Source organism: Balaenoptera acutorostrata, chromosome 4 (genome assembly GCF_949987535.1).
Source record: "Balaenoptera acutorostrata chromosome 4, mBalAcu1.1, whole genome shotgun sequence".
NCBI classification, from domain to species: domain Eukaryota; kingdom Metazoa; phylum Chordata; class Mammalia; order Artiodactyla; family Balaenopteridae; genus Balaenoptera; species Balaenoptera acutorostrata.
The window spans coordinates 22372962-22399548 of record NC_080067.1 but is presented as its reverse complement, the minus strand read 5'-3'; the positions used below and the strand labels follow the sequence as shown (position 1 = coordinate 22399548).

General features: G+C 40.5%; 1 protein-coding gene across 2 annotated transcripts in view; it reads right to left on the bottom strand.

The window, feature by feature from the left end:
- Positions 1–213: 213 nt before the first annotated feature.
- Positions 214–26587, bottom strand: part of PCCB (propionyl-CoA carboxylase subunit beta) — an 85585-nt gene continuing 59211 nt past the window's right edge. For both annotated transcript variants that reach the window (XM_007170359.3, XM_057545019.1), the window contains 6 exons: positions 22839–22962; positions 3335–3442; positions 2991–3091; positions 2466–2564; positions 1545–1644; positions 214–506 (listed from right to left, as the gene is read on the bottom strand). In XM_007170359.3, coding sequence (XP_007170421.1) covers positions 385–506; positions 1545–1644; positions 2466–2564; positions 2991–3091; positions 3335–3442; positions 22839–22962 — 654 coding nt within the window. In that variant the 3' untranslated portion in view covers positions 214–384. The remainder of the gene's footprint in view (positions 507–1544; positions 1645–2465; positions 2565–2990; positions 3092–3334; positions 3443–22838; positions 22963–26587) is intronic.

The window sequence follows — 26587 nt, the reverse complement described above, 5'->3', positions numbered from 1 at the left end:
GAAAACTAAAAGCCTAAGCAGACAAGTACTTCACCCTAAAAGCTTATTATCTCACCTTTAGAGAAAAAAATTAATTCTTGAGAAAAGAAAGGAAAACAATACACAGAGGTGTTAAATAAGGGTCAGCTCTAAGTGATAATACTATATGTTTTCTTTAGTTTTCTTCATTTTTCAGATTTTTACCACAAAAAAATAAGATTTATGCTCAAAAAATATTAGTTAGGATTTTTAATAAAACAATTTTATAGGAAGGCACAAATGAAATCTTTCTAGAATTTAATAAACTTAGCCAAGTTATTACTGGTATTTAGATTCCCAGGTTTCATGACTGCAGAAGGCAGGGATGGGTGCAAATGGCCAGGCAGTAATTTACCCTTGGTACATTTACAGTGGAATATTTGCATGTTTCCTCCATGGGCGCTGTACCTTCTTGCTGGCCAAGACATCCAGGTCACAGCAGATTCGGGCACGTGTAGAGGAAGGCTGGATGATGTCATCCACAAACCCTGGGGAAGCACAGAAACGGAAGCAGATCATCTGCGGCCCCAGATGCTGCCACCCACCCGACACCCACACAGTGCTCAGCCAGGGCACTATCTTCTGCGGCCAACGGTGTGAGCAGGGCCCAACCCGGCACAAGAGGAGCTGGGTCCTGGAACCTTCCCCTGATCCCAGGAGCCCCCTGTTCCTCTGGCAGGTCCCAAACTTCTGGCCTAGGAACACTCGGCAAGAAAAGGAAAATGTGACCCCCTCCCTACCAAGATGAATTCAACAGGGAATCAAATTAAGAAAGTGCACTTTTATTTTTTTTTAAATCACTACAACAATTCCTCCCATCCTGTACATAAACCCCTCTGCAATGTTACTATGCCACTCCTCCCATCAGGAAGTGGATTGTATTTCTTCACCTGGCCTTGTAACTTGCCTTGGCCAACAGAATGTGGCAAAAGTAACACTGCAACTTCCAAACCTAGGCCTCAAGGCACCTTGCAGCTTCCCCGCTCTCCCTCTTGCCCTCAGGACACCATGTAAAGCAGTGTGTGGACTAGCCTCCCTAAGAATAAGAAGCCACATGGAGACAGAGTCTACCTGACAGCCAGCACCAGCCATGTGAGTGAGGCCATCGTGGACTAGCCCCAGTCAGACCGCCAGATGACACAGCTGCATGACTGATCCCAGGCCCAGCCAGCAGAAGAACCACCCAGCTCAGCCCAGACCAAACTGCTGACCCTCAGAACTATGAGGGAAAACGAAACAAAACAAAACAAAACAAAAACGGTGGTGGTTTTAAGTCACTTTGTTTTGGGTAGATTTTTCACAGCACTAGGGTGACTGGAGCAACACTAAGAGACTCAGCCATTTCAGCAATGTTGTTTTGATTCTGGTGACAGAGCAGCGTTCTTAAGTGATGACTGCTCAGGGACAAGCCAGCCCTCACTGGTCTCCAGATTAAACTGGAAGGGCAAAGGCAGACTTCTGGAGTAAAATAAGAAGCAAGTGACCCAACAAACAAACGGAGCTGCCCTCCCCACCACAGGCCCTACCTCTCACGGCTGCAGGAAAAGGGTTGGCAAACTTCTCGATGTACTCTGCCTGAGCGGCCTCCACATTCTCGTGCCCTTTGAAGATGATCTCCACGGCGCCCTGTCACGAGAGGAGTCAGTGAACGCCCCTGGAGGCCCCTGGAGACCTGGGCAGGCCTCCCTCAGCTCATCATCGTGGGCGTGGTTGCCAGTGTCCTGGTAAATCAAAGTGTACCAGAGACAAGTGCCGGCTCCAGGTGCCTGGAGGTGACCTCCGTGACGCCGGGGGCTGTGATGGGTGCTCAGCTGCGGCCCCAGGGACGAGCAGCCCAGGCTAAGCCAGGTGTTTGCCTCCCCAGATTCTGTCCTGCTCTCTCCAACTGCATTTATCCTTCTCTGAGGCCAAGATATTTGGCCTAGTTTCCACTGTTAAATCCACAGTTCCCTCACTGAGGGAAGCAGAGTGCTGTTTTCCTTTTTCATGATTCTGAGCCCTGAGCACACAATTCAATGGCCAGAGGTGGAAAGACTGAAATGCAAATGTAGAAAAATGAGGACTGAAAGATGAGCCTTCACGTCAGAACCCTTGAAAGTCAGCTTGGAGAGGCGGGGGCACGGGAGTTACCTGGATCAACTGCACCAGCTGTTTTGAAGCAGGAAAGGAGTGGGGAGCAGGCACAGCAACAGGAAGTACCTGCCCTAAGTCAGCACCTGGGGGCTGGGGGAATGTCCAGGCCTCCAAAGGCCAGTTCAGCCCCTTCCCCTTTACTGACGTCTCAAAACCCACTCTAGGCTCCTCCCACCTGGGCACGAAGATGGCGGCACACGCCTGAAGTGAGAGGGCAGGAGGCAGGCTTGCCAGGGTCTAGACCCCAACTCCCTGGAGCCCTGGCCCCTCTCCAACATTTCCCAGACGCAGAAGGGAAAGCCAGAGGGCCTCACCTTTGCTCCCATGACTGCAATCTCTGCTGTGGGCCAGGCGTAGTTGGTGTCACCACAAAGGTGCTTGGAGCTCATGACATCGTAAGCTCCACCATAGGCCTAGAACAGACCCAAATGCTGAATGTTAGTGCCTGAGTCACCCACGTCATGTCCCTGCAAGACCCCAGAAAGCCAAGCAAAATGAGGACAAAAAGCAAGAAGAGTCCTCCTGGGCTGCTAAAGGCCCAGTGTCTGTGAGGCCAGGGAGCCGGAGCACAAGGGCACAGCCCACAGGCCTTTCACAGTTCATGGTCACGGTCTTTCCCGGCTGCTTTTTCCCACTGCTGCTTTCAGTTCCCAGATGACCAGGGACACCTCTGCAGGGCGTGTCTGCAGGGCTGTCCACGCTGTGCTGTCCTCCAGAGCCTTTTAAGGGGAGCGAGGCGTAGTCTCCCTCCAGCGCTGCTGAACCTCTCAGCCAGACTTCCAGCCACGACCCTGCCGTGGGAGTGAGTGAGCTCACAGCCTCCGGAGTGAGTTCCTCACCTTCCTGGTGATGACTGTCACTTTGGGCACAGTTGCCTCGGCAAACGCGTAGAGAAGCTTGGCGCCGTGCCGGATGATGCCCCCGTACTCCTGCGCAGTGCCTGGGTCACGAGGAAGAGTTACTGGATACCCACAGAATCCTCAGGAGGTCGGCCTCTGCTCTCAGCTGGGAGGTCTTCCCCCTCCCCAGAGGGCCACCCCTCATACAGCCGCACCATCCAGACACCCACAATATGGAGACGTCACAAATCCTGAGGGAATTTTGCAAGAAGATCTCCAAATAAAGTGGGTGCCTTGCTGGGCAAAACCGCCTCTCCTGGCCCCCACCTCTGTCAATGACTCACCAGGGAGAAAGCCAGGGACATCCACAAACGTGATGAGTGGAATATTGAACGCGTCACAGAATCGGACAAAACGAGCCCCTTTCACGGATGAATTAATGTCCAAGCATCCTAGAAAAAGACAGATTATCCAGGCTGAGCTTCTGGGCAATTCCCAGTCCCACCCACACTGGGAATGTGCCCTCAGCAACCATTCAGAGCTGGTTACTAAGGAGGCACCAAAGTTACCTCCTCAGAAAACAGCTAAGGGGATCCTCACACTCCAGGAAAAACTGCGAAGACAGGAGAACCCACCTGGCACTTGCCAGAGGGCCAAGGAGTGGCGCCGCCCCTGAGGGTCTGGCAGCAAAGCCCAGGGCAGGCAGCCAGTCTCGGCCTCGTAAACTGAAGGGCTGCTTGCTGCCACCTGATGCACAGCCTGCCTCGCCCCTGCAGCCAGTCGTGGGAGGTGACATTCAGGGGCTGGTCTTACAGAGTCCCTGTACCCTGGAATCGGATTCTGGCTTCACCAGCTATAGCCATGTGTCAGGTTAATTACTTCACTTTCTGAGCCTGAGATTCACCACCTGAAAGGCAGGGGTGTTACCCCTCTCCTACCACAGCTGTAAGGATTCCAGGAGACGGGATCTGTGAAAGGGCACAGAATGAGAGCTGTTACTAGTAAACCCTCTCCTAGCACGGCTGTAAGGATTAAAGGAGACGGGATCTGTGAAAGGGCACAGAATGAGAGCTCTTACTAGTAAACCCTCTCCTAGCACAGCTGTAAGGATTAAAGGAGATGGGATCTGTGAAAGGGCACAGAATGAGAGCTCAGTTACTAGTAAACCCTCTCTTACCACACTTTGCAAAGTATTTTATAAAGCCAGCATTACCCCGATACCAAAACAAGAAAAGGACATTACAAGAAAATGCAGACCAAAATCCCTCAAGAACATAGATACAAACAGTCCTAAGATATTACCAAATCAAATCCAGCATTAGATAAAAACACTGATGCATCATGACCAAGTGCAGTTATACCCAGGAATTCGGACTTGATTTAATGTGTGAAAAGCAATGAAATTATTAAAGGAGAACAACCATATGGTCACTTCAATAGATATAAACATCTGAGAAAATCCAACATTCATAATTAAAAACTAGCAGTAAACTAGGAGTACAATTGAACTTCCATTGTCTGATAAAGAATATCTACAAAAAAACTTGGATTAGAAGAATAAATCCCCAAACTGATCTACACCAGTGCTGCCCGAAAGAGCTTTCTATGATGATGAAAATGTTCTCTGGCTTTGCTATTTGTCGACATAGTAGCCACTAGCCACATGTGGCTACCGAATACTTGAAACAGGACTAAAAAAGTGAGAGACTAAGTTCCTAATTGTATTTAATTTTAATTACTTATACTATTTTAATTATTTTACATTTAAAGTTTAATAGCAAGTATAGTGGAAAAATCTGTATTTTTCAAGCAATTCCTATCAAAATCATAGGAATTTCTTTTGTAGAACCTGATAAGCGGATTCTAAGATTCACATGGTTAATACAAAGGAGAAAGTATGGTCAAAACGGTATTTTCTTTTTTAAAATATCAGTATAGGAAGACTTACACTAACTGACTTGAAGACTCACAAAAGCAGGGTTTCTCAGTCTTGGTATTATCAACAATTTGGACAGGATAATTCTTTGCTGTGGGTGTTTGACTTCTGCACGTAGGATGTAGAGCAGCATCTCTGGCCTGCACCCACTAGATGCCAGTAGCACACCCCTCCACCCCTCATCCCCACTGTGACAACCAAAAGTGTTTCCAACACTGCCACATGTTCCCAGGATATTGAAATTGTCCCTGGTGAGAACCACCAAGAACTACAAAGCTATAGTAATCAAGACAGTATGGCAGAGGCAAAGAGGTAGGCAAAAACAGCAATGAAACAGGATAGATTGTGAAGAAACAGGCCCACACAACTGATTTTAGACCAGGCACCAAAACAATTCAGTGTGGAAAGTAAGTCTTGTTAACTAATGGTGATGGAACAATTAAATATCTGTATGGAAAAAAAAGGAAGTAGACTCCTGTTCCACTCTATACTCGACACACAAAAATTAGCCCAAAATGGATTGTAGACCTTAACATAATCCACAACTACAAAGCTCCTAAAAGATGATGTCGACTATCTTTGAAACCTTGTAGTAGGCAAAGATTTCCTGGAAAGGACACAAAAAGTTCTAATCAGAAGTAAAAACACTGATAAATGGGACTTTACCAAGTTTTTTAAATAATGTGAATCAAAAGACACCATTAATTAAATGAATAAATAAGTCACAGACCACGAAACAAATATTTAAAATACACATATCTGACAAAGGATTCACATCCAGAATATATAAAGAACCCTACAAATCAACAATAAAAAGACAACTCAAAAAATAATAGCAATAGGCAAAACTTCCCTCTTGCCTAATGCATTTTCTGAGATGATAGAAATGTTCCATATCTTGCTTTGAATGGTGAATACAAGGTTGTATAAACTGCCAAAACCCATCCCAATGAACATGTAATTTACTGTGCCTAAATTGTAACTCAATAAAAGAAAAATCTATGTTAATGACTTGAAATAAAGAATGTGAGTGATGAGTCCTGGGATGAAGATAATTCTAAATTAAGAAACCACAAGAACTACAAAGAGGCCAGAATAAAAATCAAAATGAAGAAAAATACAAGCAATGACAACCAAAACGAGATAAAATCGTTGGGGAAATGAACACAGTCAGAAATGGAAAACCTGTGGCCCTGAGCTGCCAAGAGTGGGCCCCAGGTCCACTAAGATGATGGCCTCATCATCTTAGGCCCTAGTCCAGACCTGACAGAGCACCTGGCACCCAGAGAGCCCAATGAGCCCTGGCTAATTCCTACAAGGAAGAAATGAGAACCAGTGTCAAGGGGGAGGAGGATTTGGGGAGGGAAGGATCGGGAGTTTGGGATTAGCAGATGCAAACTAGTATATATAGGTTGGATAAACAACAAGGTCCTAGGGTATAGCACAGGGAACTGTATTCAGTATCCAGTAATAAACCATAATGGAAAAGAATATATATATGTAGAACTAAGTCACTTTGCTGTAGAGCAGAAATTAACACAACACTGTAAATCAACTATACTTCAATAAAAAAGAAAAAGGGGGCTTCCCTGGTGGCGCAGTGGTTAGGAATCCACCTGCCAATGCAGGGGACACGGGTTCGTGCCCCGGTCCGGGAAGATCCCACATGCCACGGAGTGGCTATGCCCGTGAGCCACAACTACTGAGCCTGCGCATCTGGAGCCTGTGCTCCGCAACGAGAGAGGCTGCGACAGTGAGAGGCCCGCGCACCGCGATGAAGAGTGGCCCCCGCTCGCCGCAACTGGAGAAAGCCCTTGCACAGAAATGAAGACCCAACACAGCCAAAATTAAATAAATAAATAAATAAATAAAAAGAGTCAGAACCTATCACACTTATAAAAAAATAAATAAATAAATAAAAAAGAAAAAAAAGAAAAAAAAAGAAAAAAGAAAAAGAAATGAGAACCAGAAAAGAGGCCTCCTCTGTGAGCCTCTAAAGCTGCTTTTTTTGACACCCCATAAACATCACAAAGAATTACTGAGTCAAGAAGGAGGGAAGCTGAGGAACCACAATGGAACCAAGTATTCAGACTCCAGCCAGGGCTAGGGCAGGCCCCTAGGATAGACATTCTAAGTATTTGTAGATAAAGTTTCCACAATGAGCCAAGGAGTTTCTTAAAAAGTGAGCTTGTGAAAGTGCACCTGTACTGGAGGGTGCCAGAACCTGCAGACATAGTCACAGGACAAGAAGTATCTTTGAGCAGACACAGAAAATCATGTGAAGTCCACACCAGGGACAGACACAGCGAAGAGGAGGAACTAAAGAGATACGTGAACAGCCGAGAACTTACTGTAGGAACAAAATGCATTTTCAGTATGTGTAAATTCCTAACTTTAAACACTATTCCTAGACAACAAAATGGTGGAATAGGCAGCTCCAAGCTCCTGTCTGCAAACAGAAACATCAAAACACAGGCAGAAACTGTCAGAACCAACTTTGTCAAAACTCTGGAACAGGAAAAAGTTTACAACTAAGTAAAAAGCTGAATCAGGAAAAAGGCAACTTAGAAACTGTAGGGAAGCTCTGTGGCGTTTTGAATTACACTTGCCCCACACTTCCCTGGTTCTAGAAGAAGCAAAGAAGACCTGAGGCACAAATCACCATGTAGGTCTGTTCTAACTTGTCTGGGGGCTACCTGAAAGATGGACGTAAGCCTTTCATCACTTCACCTAACTCAGAACTCACTCAGGCCAGAAAAGTGGCAGGCATTGCTCACTGTAAGACAAAAGAACCACTTATAGACATCTGGGGTGAAAGATTACAGTTGAGATTCCCTAAGGCCTGGGAGGAAAAAAACAGGGAGAGAGGGGGTTTGGGGGGGAAATTAGGTCATTCAAGAGCACCTGTGTATACAAGGGACTTCAGAAAGACGCAGATATGCCTAGAGCCAGATGCATGCTCAGAAAAGACCTGAGAAGGGAAATTAGAAAATACCTTGAACGGATCAGTGGAATGGAATAGAGAGCCCAGAAATAAACCCACATACCTAGGGACAATTAATCTTCGACAAAGAAGGCAAGAATACATAATGGGAAAAGACAGTCTCTTCAGCAAGTAGCGTTAAGAAAGTTGTACAGCCACATATAAATCAATGAAGTTAGAACACACCCTCACACCATACACAAAAATAAACTCAAAATGGCTTAGAGACTTCAATACACGACAAGACACCATAAATGTCCTAGAAGAGAACATAGGCAAAACATTCTCTGACATAAATTGTACCAATGTTTTCTTAGGTCAGTCTCCCAGGGCAACAGAAATAAAAGCAAAAATAAACAAATGGGACCTAATCAAGCTTATAAGCTTTCACACAGCAAAGGAAACCATAAACAAAATGAAAAGACAACCTACAGACTGGAAGAAAATATTTGCGAATGATGCAACCAACAAGGGCTTAATTTCCAAAATATACAAAGAGCTACAATTCAATAACAACACAAAAACCCAATCAAAAAATGGGCAGAAGACCTAAATAGACATTTCTCCAAAGAAGACATACAGATGGCCAATAGACACATGAATAGATGCTCATCATTGCTAATTATTAGAGAAATGCAAATCAAAACTATAATGAGGTACCACCTCACACCAGTCAGAATGGCCATCATTAAAAAGTCTACAAGTAATAAATGCTGGAGAGGGTTTGGAGAAAAGGGAATCCTCCTACACAGGTGGTTGCCATATGATCCAGCAATCCCACTCCTGGGCATATACACCCAGACAAAATTATAATTCAAAAAGATGCATGCACCCCTATGTTCACAGAAGCACTATTTACAATAGCCAAGACATGGAAACAACCTAAATGTCCAGTGACAGATGAATGGATAAAGATGATGTGGTATATATATAATGGAATATTATTCAGTCACTAAAAAGAATGAAATAATGCCATTTGTAGCAACATGGATGGACCTAGAGATGATCATACTAAGTGAATTAAGTCAGGCAGAGAAAGACAAATACCATATGATATCACTTATATGTGGAATCTAAAATATGACACAAATGAACTTGTCTACAAAACAGAAACAGACTCATAGACAAGAAAACACACTTGTGGTTGCCAAGGGGAGGTGGGGGAGGATTGGGAGTTTGGGATTTGCAAACTATTATATATAGAATGGATAAACAACAAGGTCCTGCTGTATAGCACAGGGAACTAACAATATATTCAATATCCTGAGATAAACCAGAATGGAAAAGAATATGAAAAAGAATATATATGTGTATAACTGAGTCACTTTGCTGTACAGCAGAAATTAATACAACATTGTAAATCAACTATACTTCAATAAAAAATTTTTAAAAAAGAAAATACCTTGAGATGAATTAAAATGAAAACATAACATTACAAAAGACTTGAGAAGACCTTAAGCTTTAACCTTGGGCTGATACCTAAACTCAGTTTAAGTCTGGCTACATGTTGAAGAACAGCCTCAGTACAGAGCCAATTTGCAAAGACTAGGAGAGATGTTTTCTTATTTGTCTGTTTTGGCACCTGGTGTTCAAGGTAATCTCTGTTAAAACAATAGCTGGACACAAGCTAAGGAAAACAACAAGGAATATAGCCTCTGCAAAAATAGTTGGGAAAAGTCACTAGACAAATGGACTACTACAGCATTCAACAATCAAAAAACAACAACAAACTCTGGAAAAAGGGGAGAATATGATTTCCAGAGTTACCGCATTATAATATTCAAATGTTCAGTTTCCAACAAAAAATAACAAAGCATACAAAGAAACAGGAAAGTACAGCCTTTCAAATGAGCAAAATAAATTAAAAGAATCCATCCTGCAGAAGCCCAGACAATGAACTTACTAAACAAAGATTTTAAAACAACTGTCTTAAATATGCTCAAGGAGGTAAAGGAAAACACGAAGAACTAAAAAAATCATGAAAAAAAAAAAGTATGAACAAAATGAGAATATCAATAAAGAGAAATTATAAAAAGAAACCAAACAGAAATTCTATGGCTGAAAAGTACAATAACTGAAATGAAAAGTTCACTACAGGGGTTCAACAACAGACCTGAGTAGACAAGAAGGGTAAGAAAACTTGAAGATAAGAAAACTTAAATAATCCAGTCTGAGGAGCAGAAAGAAAAGAAAAAATGAAGTGAACAGAGACTAAGGGACCTATGGAATATCATCAAGTGAACTGACATATACCACATGGCAGTACCAGAAGGAAGAGAGAGAGAGAGAGAAAGGGGCAGAGAGATTATTTGAAGAAATAATGTCCAAAAACTTCTCAATTTTGGCACAAGACATGAAGCTACAAATTCAAGAAACTCTAAGTAGGATAAACTCATACACACCCATACTGAGACACACTATAGTCAAATTATTAAAAGACAAAGACAGAATCTTGAAAGTAGCAAGAGAGAAGTGACTCATCATACACAAAGAATCTTCAATAAGCTTACCAAATGGGACACATATTTAAAGTGCTGAAAGTTCTATTTTTTATGGTAGTTCTATTTTTAGTTTTTTGAGAAACCTCCATACCGTTTTGCATAGTGGCTGCACCAATCTACATTCCCACCAGCAGTGTACAGGGTTCCCTTTTCTCCACATCCTTCCCAACATTTGTTATTTGTGTTCTTTTTGATGACAGCCATTCTGACAGGTGTGACGTGATATCTCATTGTGGTTTTGATTTGCATTTCCCTGATGATTAGCAAGGTTGAACATCTTTTCATATGCCTATTGGTTATATGCATTTCCTCTTTGGAAAAATGTCTATTCAGTTCTTCTGCCACAGTAATTCCACTCCTAGGAATATATCCAAAAAAACCAAAAACACTAATTTGAAAAAATACATGCACCCCAATGTTCATAGCAGCATTATTTATAATTGCCAAGATATGTAAGCAACCTAAGTGTCCATCAACAGATGAATGGATACAGAAGATGTGGTGTATATATACAATGGAATACTACTCAGACATAAAAAGAACAAAATTTTGCCATTTGCAGCAATATGGATGGACTTGGAAGGCATTATGCTAATTGAAGTACAGTAAGTCCCCTACATACAAACAAGTTCCGTTCAAGCGTGGTCGTAAGTCCAATTTCTTCGTAAGTCCAGAAAAGTTAGCCTAGGTACCCAACTAACACTATCAGCTATATAGTAATTGTGGTAATAGGTTTATAATACTTTTCACACAAATAATACATAAAAAACAAACACAAAAACTAAAGAAAACATCTTTAATCTTACGGTACAGTACCTTGAAAAGCACAGTAGTATAGTACAACAGCTGGCATACAGGGCTGGCATCGAGTGAACATGCGAGAAGAGTTACTGACTGGAGGAGGGAGAGGAGGTGGGAGATGGTAGAGCTGAAGGATCGTCAGCAATAGGAGATGGAGGGCAAGCTGCAATTTCACTCACATCTGACGTTGATGGCACAGATTCTAGTTCCTTGCTGGATTCAATTCTATCTACCCTTTTGAAACAACGATCCAGTGATGTCTGGGTAGTAGCTCTTTTTTTCTCATGATAGATGACACAGTAGCACTGGATTGCATTCTTCACGGCTGCTGCAACCTTTGTGTGCCATTCTACATTCGGGTCCTGTGCCTCAAAAACTAACAGTGCCTTCTCAAATAAAGAATATTCCCTTGCTATTTCCTGCATCGTGAATCTCTTAGGTTCTTCAGTTACTTGTTCTTCTTCTTGTCTCTCTTCATCCTTTCTCTGGGCCTCCAATTCCATCAGGTCTTCATTAGTAAGCTCCCGCGTTGCACAGCAAGGAGTTCAATGAAGTCGTCCTCTTGCAGATCTAGCTCCAGCTTCTCGCTGAGGATCACTAAGTTGCTGAAGACCTCTTTGGACTCCTCATCCACCTTCTCAAATCCATGAAAATTGTGAACAAACTGCGGGCAAACGTTCTTCCAAACCCCATTCACGGTGATGCCGTAACCTCATGCCACGCAAAGTCAATGTTTTTTATGGCCTTGTAGATGTTACAGTCCTTCCAAAATTGTCGCAAGTTTGTTCCTGATTCATCACTCGCCTTTACTGCCTGATGAAAAGTGTGACATAAATAATATTTCTTGAGGGCTTCCCTGGTGGCGCAGTGGTTGAGAATCTGCCTGCTAATGCAGGGGACACGGGTTCGAGCCCCGGTCTGGGAAGATCCCACATGCCACGGAGCAGCTGGGCCCGTGAGCCACAACTACTGAGCCTGCGCGTCTGGAGCCTGTGCCCCGCAACAGGAGGGGCCGCAATAGTGAAAGGCCCGCGCACCGCGATGAAGAGCGGTCCCCACACCGCGATGAAGAGTGGCCCCCACTTGCTGCAACTAGAGAAAGCCCTCGCACGAACCGAAGACCCAACACAGCCAAAAATAAATAAATAAATAAATAAAGTAGCTATAAAAAAATTAAAAAAAAAAAATAATAATAATAATAATAATAATATTTCTTGAAAGTCGCTATAACCCCTGGTCCGTAGGTTGGATGAGCAACGTAGTATTCGGTGGCAGATGCACTACAGGACATTGGAATGAAAGTTGTCCATGAATGGGGGATGGCCCAGGGCATTGTCGAGCAGCAAAAGAATGTTGAATGGGACATCCTTCTCCAAGCAATATTTCTCCACATCTGGGATAAAGTGGTGGAAAAACCAGTCCTGGAAAATGGCCTGTGTAACCAGGCTTTGGGGTTACTCTTCCATACAACAGGAAGAGAGCCCTTGGCTATGTTTTTAAGGGCTCTTGGGTTCTCTGAATGATAAACTAAGAGAGGCTTCAGCTTTATATCACTGGAAGCATTGCCAGCAAACAACAGAGTTAGCTTATCCTTTGCTGCTTTATAGGCTGGCATCAACTTTTCCTACTTACTGATGTAACTTTGGTCTGGCCTCCTCTTCCAGTACAGTCCTGTCTCATCCACATTAAAAACCTGCTTGGGTGAATACACGCCTTCATCAAGAATTTCTCAAAGCATTTCAGGAAATTCCTGGGCAGCTACCATATTGTGAAGGTTGGCTCTATTTTTGAAGCAATGAAACCAGCCATGGCTGGCATTAAAAGATGCACCCTCTGATTCTTCGCCGTGTTTCTTCTTCAAGTTTTCATAACGACTTTTAGCTTTCTCTTGAATCAGCATTAAGCTGAACAGGACTCGACACTGGTGCTGATCCTGCATCCACACACTGAGAAGTTACTCATCTCCTCCATCACTTTTCCACGCTTCTTCGATAGTATTGTTGACATCATCAGCACAGCAGACTTCATGTTCCATGATCTTGTCCTTGTTATTTAGAATTGTGCTGATGGTTGAACAATTCATGTTATAAGAATGAGTGATGTCTACCATCTTTTTGCCTTGCTCCACTCTCTCAATTATTTTCATTTTTCTTTCCACTGTTATCGCTTGGCACTTCTTAGCAGTACCCACTACATCACCGCTGCTTTTACACTTAGTTCCGGACATCCTGGGCTTGAAATAAAGATACTGTACTACTGTACTCTATACCGTACTGTACAGTAAAGTACACAAAAGCACAACCACTTGTAGAGGATGCACGCACGTGACAATGTACGCCAGGCACGTGAACTAACTTATGTGATTAGACAGGCGAACACACGTTCGCATCTTTGAAAGTTCACAACTTGAAGATTCGTATGTAGGGGACTTACTGTAAGTTAGAGAAAGACAAATACTGTATGGTATTACTTATATATGGAATTCTAAAACTACAACAAACTAGTGTATATAACAAAAAAGAAGTGGACTCACAGATATAGAGAACAAACTACAGGTTACCGGTGAGGAGCAATAAGGGGGGGAGGGGCAATATAGGGGTAGGGGAGTAAAGGACACAAACTACTAGGCACAAAATAAGATACAAAGATATATGTATAACATGGGGAATATAGCCAATATTTTATAATAACTATAAATAGAGTATAACCTTTAAAAATTCTGAATCATTATATTGTAAACCTGTAATATATAATATTATACAGCAACTATACTTCAATTAAAAAATTAAAAAACAAGATGCTGAAAGAATAAAACGCAACCAACAACTCTATACTTGGCAAACTGTCCTTCAAAAATGAGGGACAAATAAAGACATTCCTAGATAAACAAAAGCTGAGGAGTTCGTTACCACTAGGCCTGCCCTACAAGAAATGGTAAAGGGAGCCCATCATGTTGAAATAAAAGGGTAGTAGATGGTATCACAGAACTGTATGAAGAAGTAAAGATTTCCAGTACAGGTAACTACATGGGGAAATATAAAAAAGCCAGTATTATTGTATTTTTGGTTTGTAACACCACTTTTTATTTCTTACATGATTTAAAAAACAAATGCAGGGAATTCCCTGGTGGTCCAGTGGTTAGGACTCCACGCTGTCACTGACAGGGCCTGGGTTCAATCCCTGGTTGGGAAACTAAGATCCTGCAAGCTGCGTGGCATGGCCAAAAAAAACCAAACCAAACAAAAAAAAAATGAAGCCCACAAAGGTTCACTGGTGAATTCTACAAAACCTTTAAAAATGAAATTACACCAATTCTCTACAATCTCTTCTAGAAGACAGAATCAGAGGGAATACTTCCTAACTCATTCTATGAGGCCATCATCACCCTAATACCCAAACCAGGCAAAAACATCACAAGAAAACTATAGACCAGTGTCTCTTACAAACATAGATGCAATAATCCTCAACAAAACATTTAACAAATCAAACCCAGTAACATACAAAAATAATTATACACCACTTCCAAGTGGGATTTATCCCAGGTATGCAAGGCTGATTCAACATATGAAAAACAATTCAGGTACTCCATTACATCAACAGGCTAAAGAAGAAAAATCACATGAACGTATCAATAGATGCAGAAAAGCATTCACAAAATCCAACACCTACTCATGATAAAAACTCTCAGCAAACTAGAAATACAGGGGAACTTTCTCAGCTTCATAAAGAACATCTACAAAAACCTATAGCTAACATCATACGTAATGGTGAAAAACTAGAAGCTTTCCCACTAAGATCAGGTATAATGCAAGAAAAGTGCCCTCTCACCACTCCTTTTCAAAACTATGCTGGAAGTCCTAGCTAATACAATGAAACAAGGAAAGGAAATATATAAAAGGCATACAGATTGGGAAGGAAGAAATCAAACTTTCTTTGTTTACAGATGACATGACCGTCTATGTAGAAAATCCTAAAGAACAAAAGTACTGCTGAAACTAATAATTATAGCAAAGCTGCAGAACACAAAGTGAATTTATTAAAGTCAATTGCTTTCCTGTATATCAGCAATGAATTTGAAACTAACAACAGAATACCGTTTACATTAGCACACCCCCACCCCCCCAAAAAAATACATAGGCATAAATCTAACAAAACAAGATCTATATGAGGAAAATTACAAAACTGATGAACAAAATGAAAAAGCTAAATAAGTAGAGAGATATTCCATATTCATGGATAGAAAGACTCAATATCATCAAGAAGTATGGTATTGGTGAAATAAATCAATGGAACAGAATAAAGAGCCCAGAAATAGACCTACATAAATATAATCAACTGATCTTTGACAAAGGACCAAAAGTAATACAATGGAAGAAAAACAGTCTTTTAACAAATGATGCTGGAACTACTGGACATCCACATCCAAAAAAACTGATGTAGACAAAACTTATACCTTTAACAAAAATTAACTCAAAATGGATCCACAGACCTAAATGTAAAACACAAAACTATAAAACTCATAGAAGATAACATGGGAGAATACCTAGGTGACCTTGGATATGGCAGTAACTTTTTAGATACACTACTTTCAAAGGCATGATCTATGAAAGAAATAATTGGTAACCTGGACTTCACTAAAATTAAAAACTCCTCTGTGAAAGACACTATCTAGAGAATGAGAAGACAACCATCAACTGGGAGAAAATATCTGCAAAACACACAATCTGATAAAGGACTGCTATCTAACATATACAAAGAACTCTCAAAACTTGTGAAAGAATTTCAATCTAAAATAGAACTGGAGGATGTAATTGGAAAATCTCACACATGTGCCCTCAGGAAGACAAAACTTAAGGACTAAGAAACTGATTTCCTTTAAAGGCCTGATTTACAGAACACTGATAGTGCCAAAATTTTCTCAGATGACAGGGGGTTGATCAGGGGTTATCTCATATCAACCTTGGGAAGTTTCATGAATGGGAGATGACCCAGGTCAGGATGGACTCACAAAGTGGGCTGAATTGAGTTTTGTTTCTGTGACTGGACTGATTTTATCTGCTCAGGAAGTTTTCAAGGCTGGTCTCCATTTGTTGTTTATTTTTAACTGACTCGAACTGGACTACCCCCCAACTCTTTACATTTCCTGTCCATAAATACAACCTGCCCCAAACCCTCAATGGACTCACCTGTAGCTTGCTACAGTTTGCTTGTCCTGAACTACAGTTCCTCTGCTATTCCTGAATAAACTCATCTTTTTGAGTTTACCTCTTTGTTTAGGTCAAACAAACACAACAATAAGAAAATGACCCAATTAAAAAATGGCCAAAGACCTGAACAGATACCTCACCAAAGAAAACACAGACAGGGCAAATAAGCATATGAAAAGATGCTCCACATCATACGTCATCAGGGAAATGCAAATTAAAATACACACTTATCAGAATAGCCAAAATGCAGAACACTGAGAACACCAAAAGCTGACAAGGATGTGGAGCAATAGGAACTCTCCTTCACTGCTGGTGGGGATGCAAATTAGTACAGCCACTCTGGAAGACAGTTTGGCAGTTTCTTACAAACTAGACATACTCTTACCATTTGAGCCAGCAATCATGCTCCTCGGTATTTACCCAAATGAGTTGAAAACTTACATCCACATAAAAACCTGCACAAGAATGTTTTTAGCAGCTTTATTAATAACTGCCACAACTTAAAAGTAGCCAGGACGTCTTTCAGTAGGTGAATGGATAAATGAACTGTGATATATCCAGACAATGTAATATTAACACTAAAAAGAAATCAGCTATCAAGCCGTGAAAAGACACAGAGGAAACGTGAATCATAGAGTATGTGGCCTTATCAGACCAGCTTCCTCCATATAACTAACTGGAAGAGGCTGATCTGAAAAAGCTACATACTGTATGATTCCAACTATATGACATTTTGGAAAAAGAAAACTATGGAAACAGTAGAAGGATGAGCGGTTGCCAGGGGTTATCAGGCTAACAGGGTTAGGGGGAAGGGAGTGATGAATAGGTGGAGCACAGAGGATTTTTAGGGCAAGTGAAACTATTTTATATGATGCTGCAAATGGTGGATACATATCATTACACATTTATCCAAACCTACAGAATATCCAACGCCAAGAGTCAACCCTACAGTAAACCATGGACTTGTAATGATGTATCAATGTACATTCCATAATTGTGACAGACATACTGCTCTGGTTCAGAATACTGATAGTGGGGTAGGCTGTATATGTGTGAAAACAGAGTATATATGGGAATGCTCTGTTGTTTCCACTCAATTTTACTGTGAACCTAAAAGAAGCTCTAAAAAATAAAGTTTATTTAAAAAAAAAAAAAAGATTAGACACTATGACCAAATGGGATATATCCCAGGAATGCAAAAGTGGTTCAATATACAAAAAAATCAATCAGTATAATACACCACATTAATAGAACAAAGGACAAAAGCTACATGATCAACTCAACCAACATAGAAAAGCCATTTGGCAAAATCTATCACCTTTCGTGATAAAACACTCAGAAAACTACAAATAGAAGGAAATTTCCCCAACACGATGTAGACCATATATGAAAAACCCACAGCTAACATCATATTCTATAGTGAAACACAAAGTTCTCTCCCTAAGATCAGGAAAAAGACAAGGATGCCCACTGGCACCATTGCTATTCAACACTGTGCTGGAAGTTCCAGCCAGAGCAATTAGACAAGAAAAAATAATAATAAAAGGCATCTAAATTGGAGAAGAAGTAAAACTATCTTTATATGCATTAAGTATGATCTTATATGTAGAAAATTCCAGAGAATCTACAAGAAAGCTACTAAAGCTAATAAATTCAGCAAAGTTGCAGGTTACAAGATCAGCAAACAAAACGCAGTTGCATAGTTGTCTTTCTATATACCGATAATGAACAATCCAAAAAATAAATTGAGAAAGGAATTCCATTTACAATAGCAACTAAAAGAATAAAACAAGAGTAAATTTAACCAAGATGTTAAAGACCTGTGCAGTAAAAACTACAAAACACTGCTGAAGAAATAAAAGAAGACCAAAATAAATGGAAAGGGGACTTCCCTTTTGGCACAGTGGTTAAGAATCCGCCTAACAATGCAGGGGCCGTGAGTTTGATCCCTGGGCTGGGAAGATTCCACATGCCACGGAGCAACTAAGCCTGTGCACCACGACTGCTGAGTCTGTGCTCTAAAGCCTGCAAGCCACAACTACTCAGCCCACGCACCACAACTATTGAAGCCTGCACACTCTGGGACCTGCATGTCGTAACTACTGAGCCCACGTGCTGCAACTACTGAAGCCCGTGCACCTACAGCCCGTGCTCAGCAACAAGAGAAGCCACTGCAATAAGAAGACCACACACCACAACAAAGAGTAGCCCCTGCCCATCACAACTAGAGAAAGCCCGAGCCTAGCAATGAAGACCCAACACAGCCAAAAATTTAAAATAAATAAATAAATAAATAATAAATGGAAAGACATCCTGTGTTCATGAGTTAGAAAACTTTACATTGTTAAAATGTCAATACTTCATAAAGTGATCAGCAGATTCAATGCAATTGCTACCAAAATTCCAACAACCTTTTTGCAGAAATGGAAAGGCCAATAGTCAAATTCATATGGAATTGCAAGGGGCCCCAAAAAGCCAAAATAATCTGAAAAGGAAGAACATGAGAAGACTCACACTTCCCAATATTAAAACTTACTACAAACCTACCGTAATCAAAACAGTGTGATACTAGAACATGGATAGACTTGCAGACCAAAGGAATAGTATTGAGACCCCAGAAATAAACTCATACATCTACAGCCCACTGACGTCTAACAAAAATGCCAAGTCCATTCAATAGGGAAAGAATAGTCTACTCAACAAATGGTGCTGGGATAACTGAATTTCTGCGTGCAAAAGAATGAAGCTCACCACAAATGCTAATGCATATATATGGAATATTAAAAAAAAATGGTACTGATGAACCTAATTGCAGGGCAGGAATAAAGATATAGACATAGAGAATGGACTTGAAGACACAGGGTGGGAGGGGGAAGCTGGGGTGAAGTGAGAGTAGCATCAACATATATACACTACCAAATGTAAAATTATTAGCTAGTGGGAAGCATCAGCATAGCACAGGGAGATCAGCTCAGTGCTTTGCGATGACCTAGAGGGGTGGGATAGGGAGGGTGGGAGGGATGCTCAAGAGGTAGGGCATATGGGGACATACGTATGCATATGGCTGATTCACTTTGGTGTACAACAGAAACTAACACAATATCATGAAGCAATTATACTCCAATAAAGATCTATTAAAAAAAAAGAAGAATGAAGCTGAACCCCTAACTTACACTATATGTAAAAATAACTCAAAACTGATCAAACCTAAATGTGAAAGCTAAAAGCATAAAACTCCTAAAAGAAGACATAGGGGAAAAGCTCTATGACATTGGATTTGCAAATAAGTTCTTATAATATGACTCCAAAAGCACAAGCAACCAAAAACAAAGAGAGAGAGAAAGAGAATTAGACTTCATCAAATTTTATAACTTTTGTATATCAAATGACATTATCTAGAAAGTGTAAAGACAACCTACAGAATGGAAGAAAATATTTGCAAATCATTTATCTGATAAGGGTTTAATATCCAGAATATACAAAGAATGCTTGTAACTCAACAACAACAACAAAACTCTAAGTAATTAAAAATGGGCAAAGGACTTGAATAGACATTTCTCCAAAGATATGCAAATAGCCAATCAGCCTAAGAAAAGATGCTCAACATCCCTAATCATTAGGGAAATATAAATGAAAACCACAATGGGATAATACATCACACCCATTAGGACTGGCTATTATCAAAATATACCAGAAACTAACAAGTGTTGACAAGTATGAAGAAATTGGAACCCTGTCCATTGCTAATGAGAATGTAAAACAGTGCAGCCACTGTGGAAAACAGTGTGATGTTTCCCCAAAAAAGTAATCCTAAAATTACCATATTACTCAGTAATTCCACAACTAGGTATATACCCAAAAGAACTGAAAACAGGGTTTCAAACAAATACTTGTACACCAATGTTCACTGTGACATTATTCACAATAGCAAAAAGGTGGAAACAACCCAAGTGTCCATCAACAGATAAATGATTAAACAAAATGCAGTTATACACATGCAATGGAATATTATATAGATATGAAAAGTTAAAATGAAGTTCTGATACATGCTACAATATGAATGAACCTTGAAAACATTATGCTAAGTAAAACAAGCCAGACACAAAGGAACAAATATTGTATGATTCCACTTATATGGCATATCTAGAATAGGTAAATTCACAGAGAGTAGATTAAGATTACCAAGGGTGGGAGGTAGGATGGAAATGAAGTGTCTATTTGGGATGATTTGAAATTTTGGGGGGAAAGTTAGTGGTAATGGGCTCACACATTGTGAATGTAATTGATGCCACTGCACTGTACCCTTAAAAATGGTTAAAATAATATCAAAACAACAAACAACCCAATCAAAAAATGGGCAGAAGACCTAAATAGACATTTCTCCAAAGAAGACATACAGATGGCCAACAGGCACATGAAAAGATGCTCAACATCACTAATTATTAGAGAAATGCAAATCAAAACTACAATGAGGCATCATTTCACACCAGTCAGAATGGCCATCATCAAAAAGTCTACAAATAATAAATGCTGAAGAGGGTGTGGAGAAAAGGGAACCCTCTTGCACTGTTGGTGGGAATGTAAGTTGGTGCAGCCACTGTGGAAAACACTATGGAGGTTCCTAAGAAAACTAAAAATACAGCTACCATATGATCCAGCAACCCCACTCCTGGGTATATATACAGAAAAGACAAAAACTCTAATTCGAAAAGATACATGCACACCAATGTTCGTAACAGCACTATTTACAATAGCCAAGATATGGAAGCAACCTAAGTGTCCATCGACAGATGAATGGATAAAGAAGATATGGTGTGTGTGTATATATATATATATATATATATATATATATATACACACATATACATACAATGGAATATTACTCACCCATAAAAAAGAGTGAAATATTGCCATCTGAAGCAACATGGATGGACCTAGAGATTATCATACTGAGTGAAGTAAGTCAGACAGAGAAAGACTAATATTATATGTTATCACTTATATGTGGAATCTAAAAAATAATACAAATGAACTTATTTACAAAACAAAAACAGATTCACAGACATAAAAAACAAACTTATGGTTACCAAAGAGGAAAGGGGAGGGGGTGAGGGATAAATTAGAGGAGTATGGGAATAACAGATACACACCACTATATATAAAATAAACAATAAGGATTTACTGTATAGCACAGGGAACTATATTCAATATCTTGTAATAACCTATAATGGAAAAGAATCTGAAGAATTTATATATATACACATATGGCTGAATCACTTTGCTGTACACCTGAAACTAACACTATATTGCAAATCAACCATAGCTTAGTAACAAAAAAAAAAGGTTAAATTGGCAAATTTTATGTTATATATATTTTACCACAATAAAAAACATTTTTACAAACCTTTTTCTAAAGACAAGGAGAAACTGCCACAGAAGAAATAAAAGATGAGGCTAGGTCAAAAAGGGAGGGTGTATGTGTCCACATAGGGATTCAAAGGAAACCTAAGAAGGAAAATAGTAAGGAGGGAAGCAGTATCCAGAGTCCCCAACCCCACTCAGAGCACAACCATGGAAGAGTCCCCACACCCTGGCTGTGACTCAAGTCTGACCATCTCACCAGAAATCTGCGGGGTACAGACACAGCAAGATGCTGTTAACTTGTCATGGATCGGGGACTTCCCTGGTGGCGCAGTGGTTAAGAATCTGCCTGCCAATGCAGGGGACACAGGTTCAAGCCCTGGTCCGGGAAGATCCCACATGCCACGGAGCAACTAAGCCCGTGCGCCACAACTACTGAGCCCGCATGCCACAACTACTGAAGCCTGCATGCCTAGAGCCCGTGCTCCACAACAAGAGAAGCCACCAAAATGAGAAGCCCACGCACCACAACAAAGAGCAGCCCCTGCTCGCTGCAGCTAGAGAAAGCCTGTGTGCAGCAACGAAGACCCAACGCAGCCAAATTAATTAATTAATTAATTTTTTAAAAAGAGTATATAACTTGTCATGGACCAACTGTTCTCCTGGCACCATCAAAGGCACTAGAGAGAAAACTGTGAATAAGACACTAACACCCCTGGCCTCAGGGGGCTCATAGTTTAGTGGGTCAGTCATAATGTAATTAGGGGGACAGAAAGCAGGCTCTGAAAAAGTAAAGACCTTAAAAGTCGAGGAGGAAAGTTATCTATAAATCCTTAAAAAATTAGAGAAGCATGAAAGAAGCATTTTCAGATGCTTATGTTAATTTTGAGAAATTAAGAGACAAAGGAGCTTTCACAACTTCAGCTATTGATATTTGAGTGTTTTTCTCTGGCCACAGAAGGCCGTGTCTGAGGAAAAGGCAGAAGATGGGCACCTTGGGCCCAGGCAGCCCTGGCTCCCAACCACCCCCCAAGGTCTATGAGAGCATCTCCCTCCTACCTGAAGCCACTTTAGGTTGGTTGCCAACAATTCCAACAGTCCTCCCATTCATTCTTGCAAAACCAACAATGATGTTCTTGGCATAACTGGGCATGATCTCAAAAAATTCTCGCTCATCAACAACCTGCAGGGATAAATTTACTCCTGAGCTCAAAATGATAAACAATATCCAACTCCATTATAGAATGACAGACATTTACAGAATTACAGGCCGGATAGCTGCTCCCTACCACAGGTTCTACCAGGAAGCAGGACAACGGGCAGAGGCAGTACCTCCTCCCTGCTGGAAGGGAAAACAATCTCGTACACAACTGGAAGAGGATAAACCAGTACAGTCTTTTTTAAAGGTTCTATTTGAACTTGGCATATTTAATACACTTTTTTTTTTACCTTACTTTGAAATCATTTCAAACTTCCATAAAAATTTCCAGAATAATACAAAAAAATTTAAATATCCTTCACCCAGATTCCCCATTTATTAACGTTTTACCATGTAAGCTTCATAGTTCCCTCTCCCAACCTGCCTACCCTGCTTTTCTCTCTGTCTCTTAAGTATGTGTCTGTATATATATTCTCTAACTATACATATGTCCATATACACGACTTTTTTCCTCAACTGTTTGAGAATAAGTTACAGACACGACACCTCTTTACCTCTAAGTACCTATCTGTCTATCTCCTAAGAACAGGACATTCTCTTATATAACTTCAGTGATATTATCAAAATCAGGAAATTAACATTAATATATTATTATCTATTATAAAACCTTATTCAAATTTCGCCAGTTATTCCAATAACATCCCTTATAGCAACAAAAATCTGGTTCTAGAACCTGACCCAAGATCACCTGGTACTCTGAGTGGTCATGTGGTCTCTTTAGCCTGCCTTGATTCTTTCCCCTCAATCTTTGTCTTTCATGTTCATAACATCTTTGAAGACTACAGATCAGTTACTTGGTTATTTGGGTTTCATGTTTGTTCATGTTTAATTTCAGGTAAAGCGTTTTTGGCAGAATATCACAGAAGTGACCCTCTCAAGTGCATCACATCAAAAGGCACATGATGTCAATTTGTCCATTAATGGCGGTGATATATGTCAGGTTTCTCCCCTGTAAAGTTACTATTTTTCCACTTGTAATTAATAAGTATTTTGTGGGGAAATATTCTGAAATTATGTAAAAATCCTATGCTTCATCAAGCTTTTACCTAGTAGGTTTAGTTAGCATTCATGGATGATCCTTGCTTATTAACCCAATTACTGCCATGATAATTGCCAAACAATTTTTCTAACTCCATTTTTCCTTCTCCATTTATTACTTGGTATTCTGTCAAAAATGTCTTTGCCTTTCCCATTTACTTATGAGAAATCCACAGTATGAAGGTATAGATTTTTGTTTTATTATGTGGATTATAATCTTTACCACCATTATTTATTTTATGTTCAAATTGTCCCATATTTGACAGTGAGAGCTCATTCAAGGTGGATCCTATGCCCTTTTGATGATTCTCCATCATTCTTTGAGCATTACCTTATTACATTCTGGAATTACCTTACTTTCAGGTTCATCTTGTATTTTTTTCCTGCCCCTAGCCCTAGAATCAGCCATTTCTCCAAGGGAACCAGGTCCCAAGGGTCGGGGGTAGAATAAATGGCTGCTTCTAAGAAGCTAGCCCAGAGCACAGAGCTAGGAGATCTACATATACATACACATATACATACATACATACACACACACACACACACACACTTATTTCTATAAGTAATATGAAAACCAGGAGTTCATACTGATAACTCCAATTCCAACTTCCAATTCAACTACAGGGTTCATTCTCGTATCCCCCTTTCCATACCATAACTCCTTTCTCCTACAGTGGACATCTAACTCCCATTATCCTCAAAACGTACTTATTATTCAATCCTCAAATGTAAATGAAATGGTTTCAGAATTGCTAACCCATATGACAGCAAAAAAAAAAAAAAAACACCTAATATTCAGTATTTCTTTATAACTATTTCTGTCATTAGACTAAAGGTATATAGTCAAAATACTGTGTTCAAAAGTTATTCATTTGAAACACAGTCAGGTTCATTTGTTTTTATTTCAAAGGTTTACCCCCACCCCATCTTGATTTTATTTTTAGTATGTAAACATTAATATAGGTTAATAGTGTCACTCCCCGTCCCTTCTACTCACCCTGTTTTTGTTTTGGGTTTTTTTTTTGCAGTGCTGCACAGCTTTCGGGATCTTAGTTCCCTGACCAGGGATCGAACCCGGGCCCACAGCAGTGAAAGTGCTGAGTCCTAACTACTGGACCACCAGGGAACTCCCTCACCCTGTTATTAATGTCATCACTTTCTGAGTTATCCTTTGTGTGTGCACTGCAAAAATGAGTAGATACATTTATAGCTTTTTAATTCCCCTTCCACCTTAGATGGAAAGTAACAAACTATAGATACTCTCTCACACTCTGAGTTTCTCTCTTGCACTCTGCGTTTCTTCACTTAACAATTTATCCTGGAAATCACTCCATATCAGTTCATAGAGCTTTTCCTCACTCTTTTTCACTCCTGCATAGTACTCCATTGTGTGGACGTACCAAAGTTTATTCAACCAATCTCCTATGTGTTGTGTATATTATTTTGACACTTACATTCAGGTTGTTTAGAATACTTTGCAATTATAAATAACACTGTAACATTAGGAACCTTGTGCATCTATAATTGTGTAAAGTGGGAAGTGTATCTTCAGGGTAAATTCCTAGAAGTGGGACTGCCAGGTCAAACTCTCAGATATTACCATAACTCTTACCAGCAACGCATGACAGTGTCTGCTTCCCCATAGACTTACCATGGAAAGTATTTTCAAGTTTTGAATCACTGGCCAATCTGACAAAGGAGAAATAACTCAGTATAATTTTAAGTTGCACTTCTAGCATTATGAGTAAAGCTGAACATCTTTCCAATATGTTTAAGGTCCATTTTATATCTTCTTTTGTGAGCTATCTATTCATGATTTTTGCCTGCTTTTCTATCAGTTTTAGTCTTTATTCCTTCAATTTTTTAAAAAGCTCTTTACATATTAGGGATATTGGTCCTTTACTTGTGATATATGTTGCAAATATTTTCTCCCAGTTTGTTGGTTGTCTTTTTTGTTGTTGTTGTTGTTGTTGTTTTGGGGGGAGGTCACACCCCCCCAAAACAACAACATACGGGATCTTAGTTCCCCAACCAGGGATTTAACCTGTGCCCCCTGCAGTACAAGTATGGAGTCCTAACCACTGGACCACCAGGGAATTCCTGGTTGTCATTCATTCATTCATTCATTCATTTATGGCTGCACTGGGTCTTTGTTGCTGTGTGAGGGCTTTCTCTAGTTGCAGCGAGCAGGGGCTACTCTTTGTTGCGGTGCATGGGCTTCTCACTGTGGTGGCTTCTCTTTGTTGCAGAGCACGGGCTCTAGGTGCTCAGGCTTCAGTAGTTGTGGCACGCGGGCTTCAGCAGTTGTGGCACGCAGGCTCAGTAGTTGTGGCTCGCAGGCTCTAGAGTGCAGGCTCAGTAGTCATGACGCACGGGCTTAGCTGCTCCACGGCATGTCGGATCTTCCCGGACCAGGGATCAAACCCATGTCCCTCACAATGGCAGGTGGATTCTTAACCACAGTGCCACCAGGGAAGTCCCCGTGGTTGTCTTTTAACTTCATGTATTTTTTGCTATGCAGAGTGGAATTTTTAAAGTTTATACAGTCATA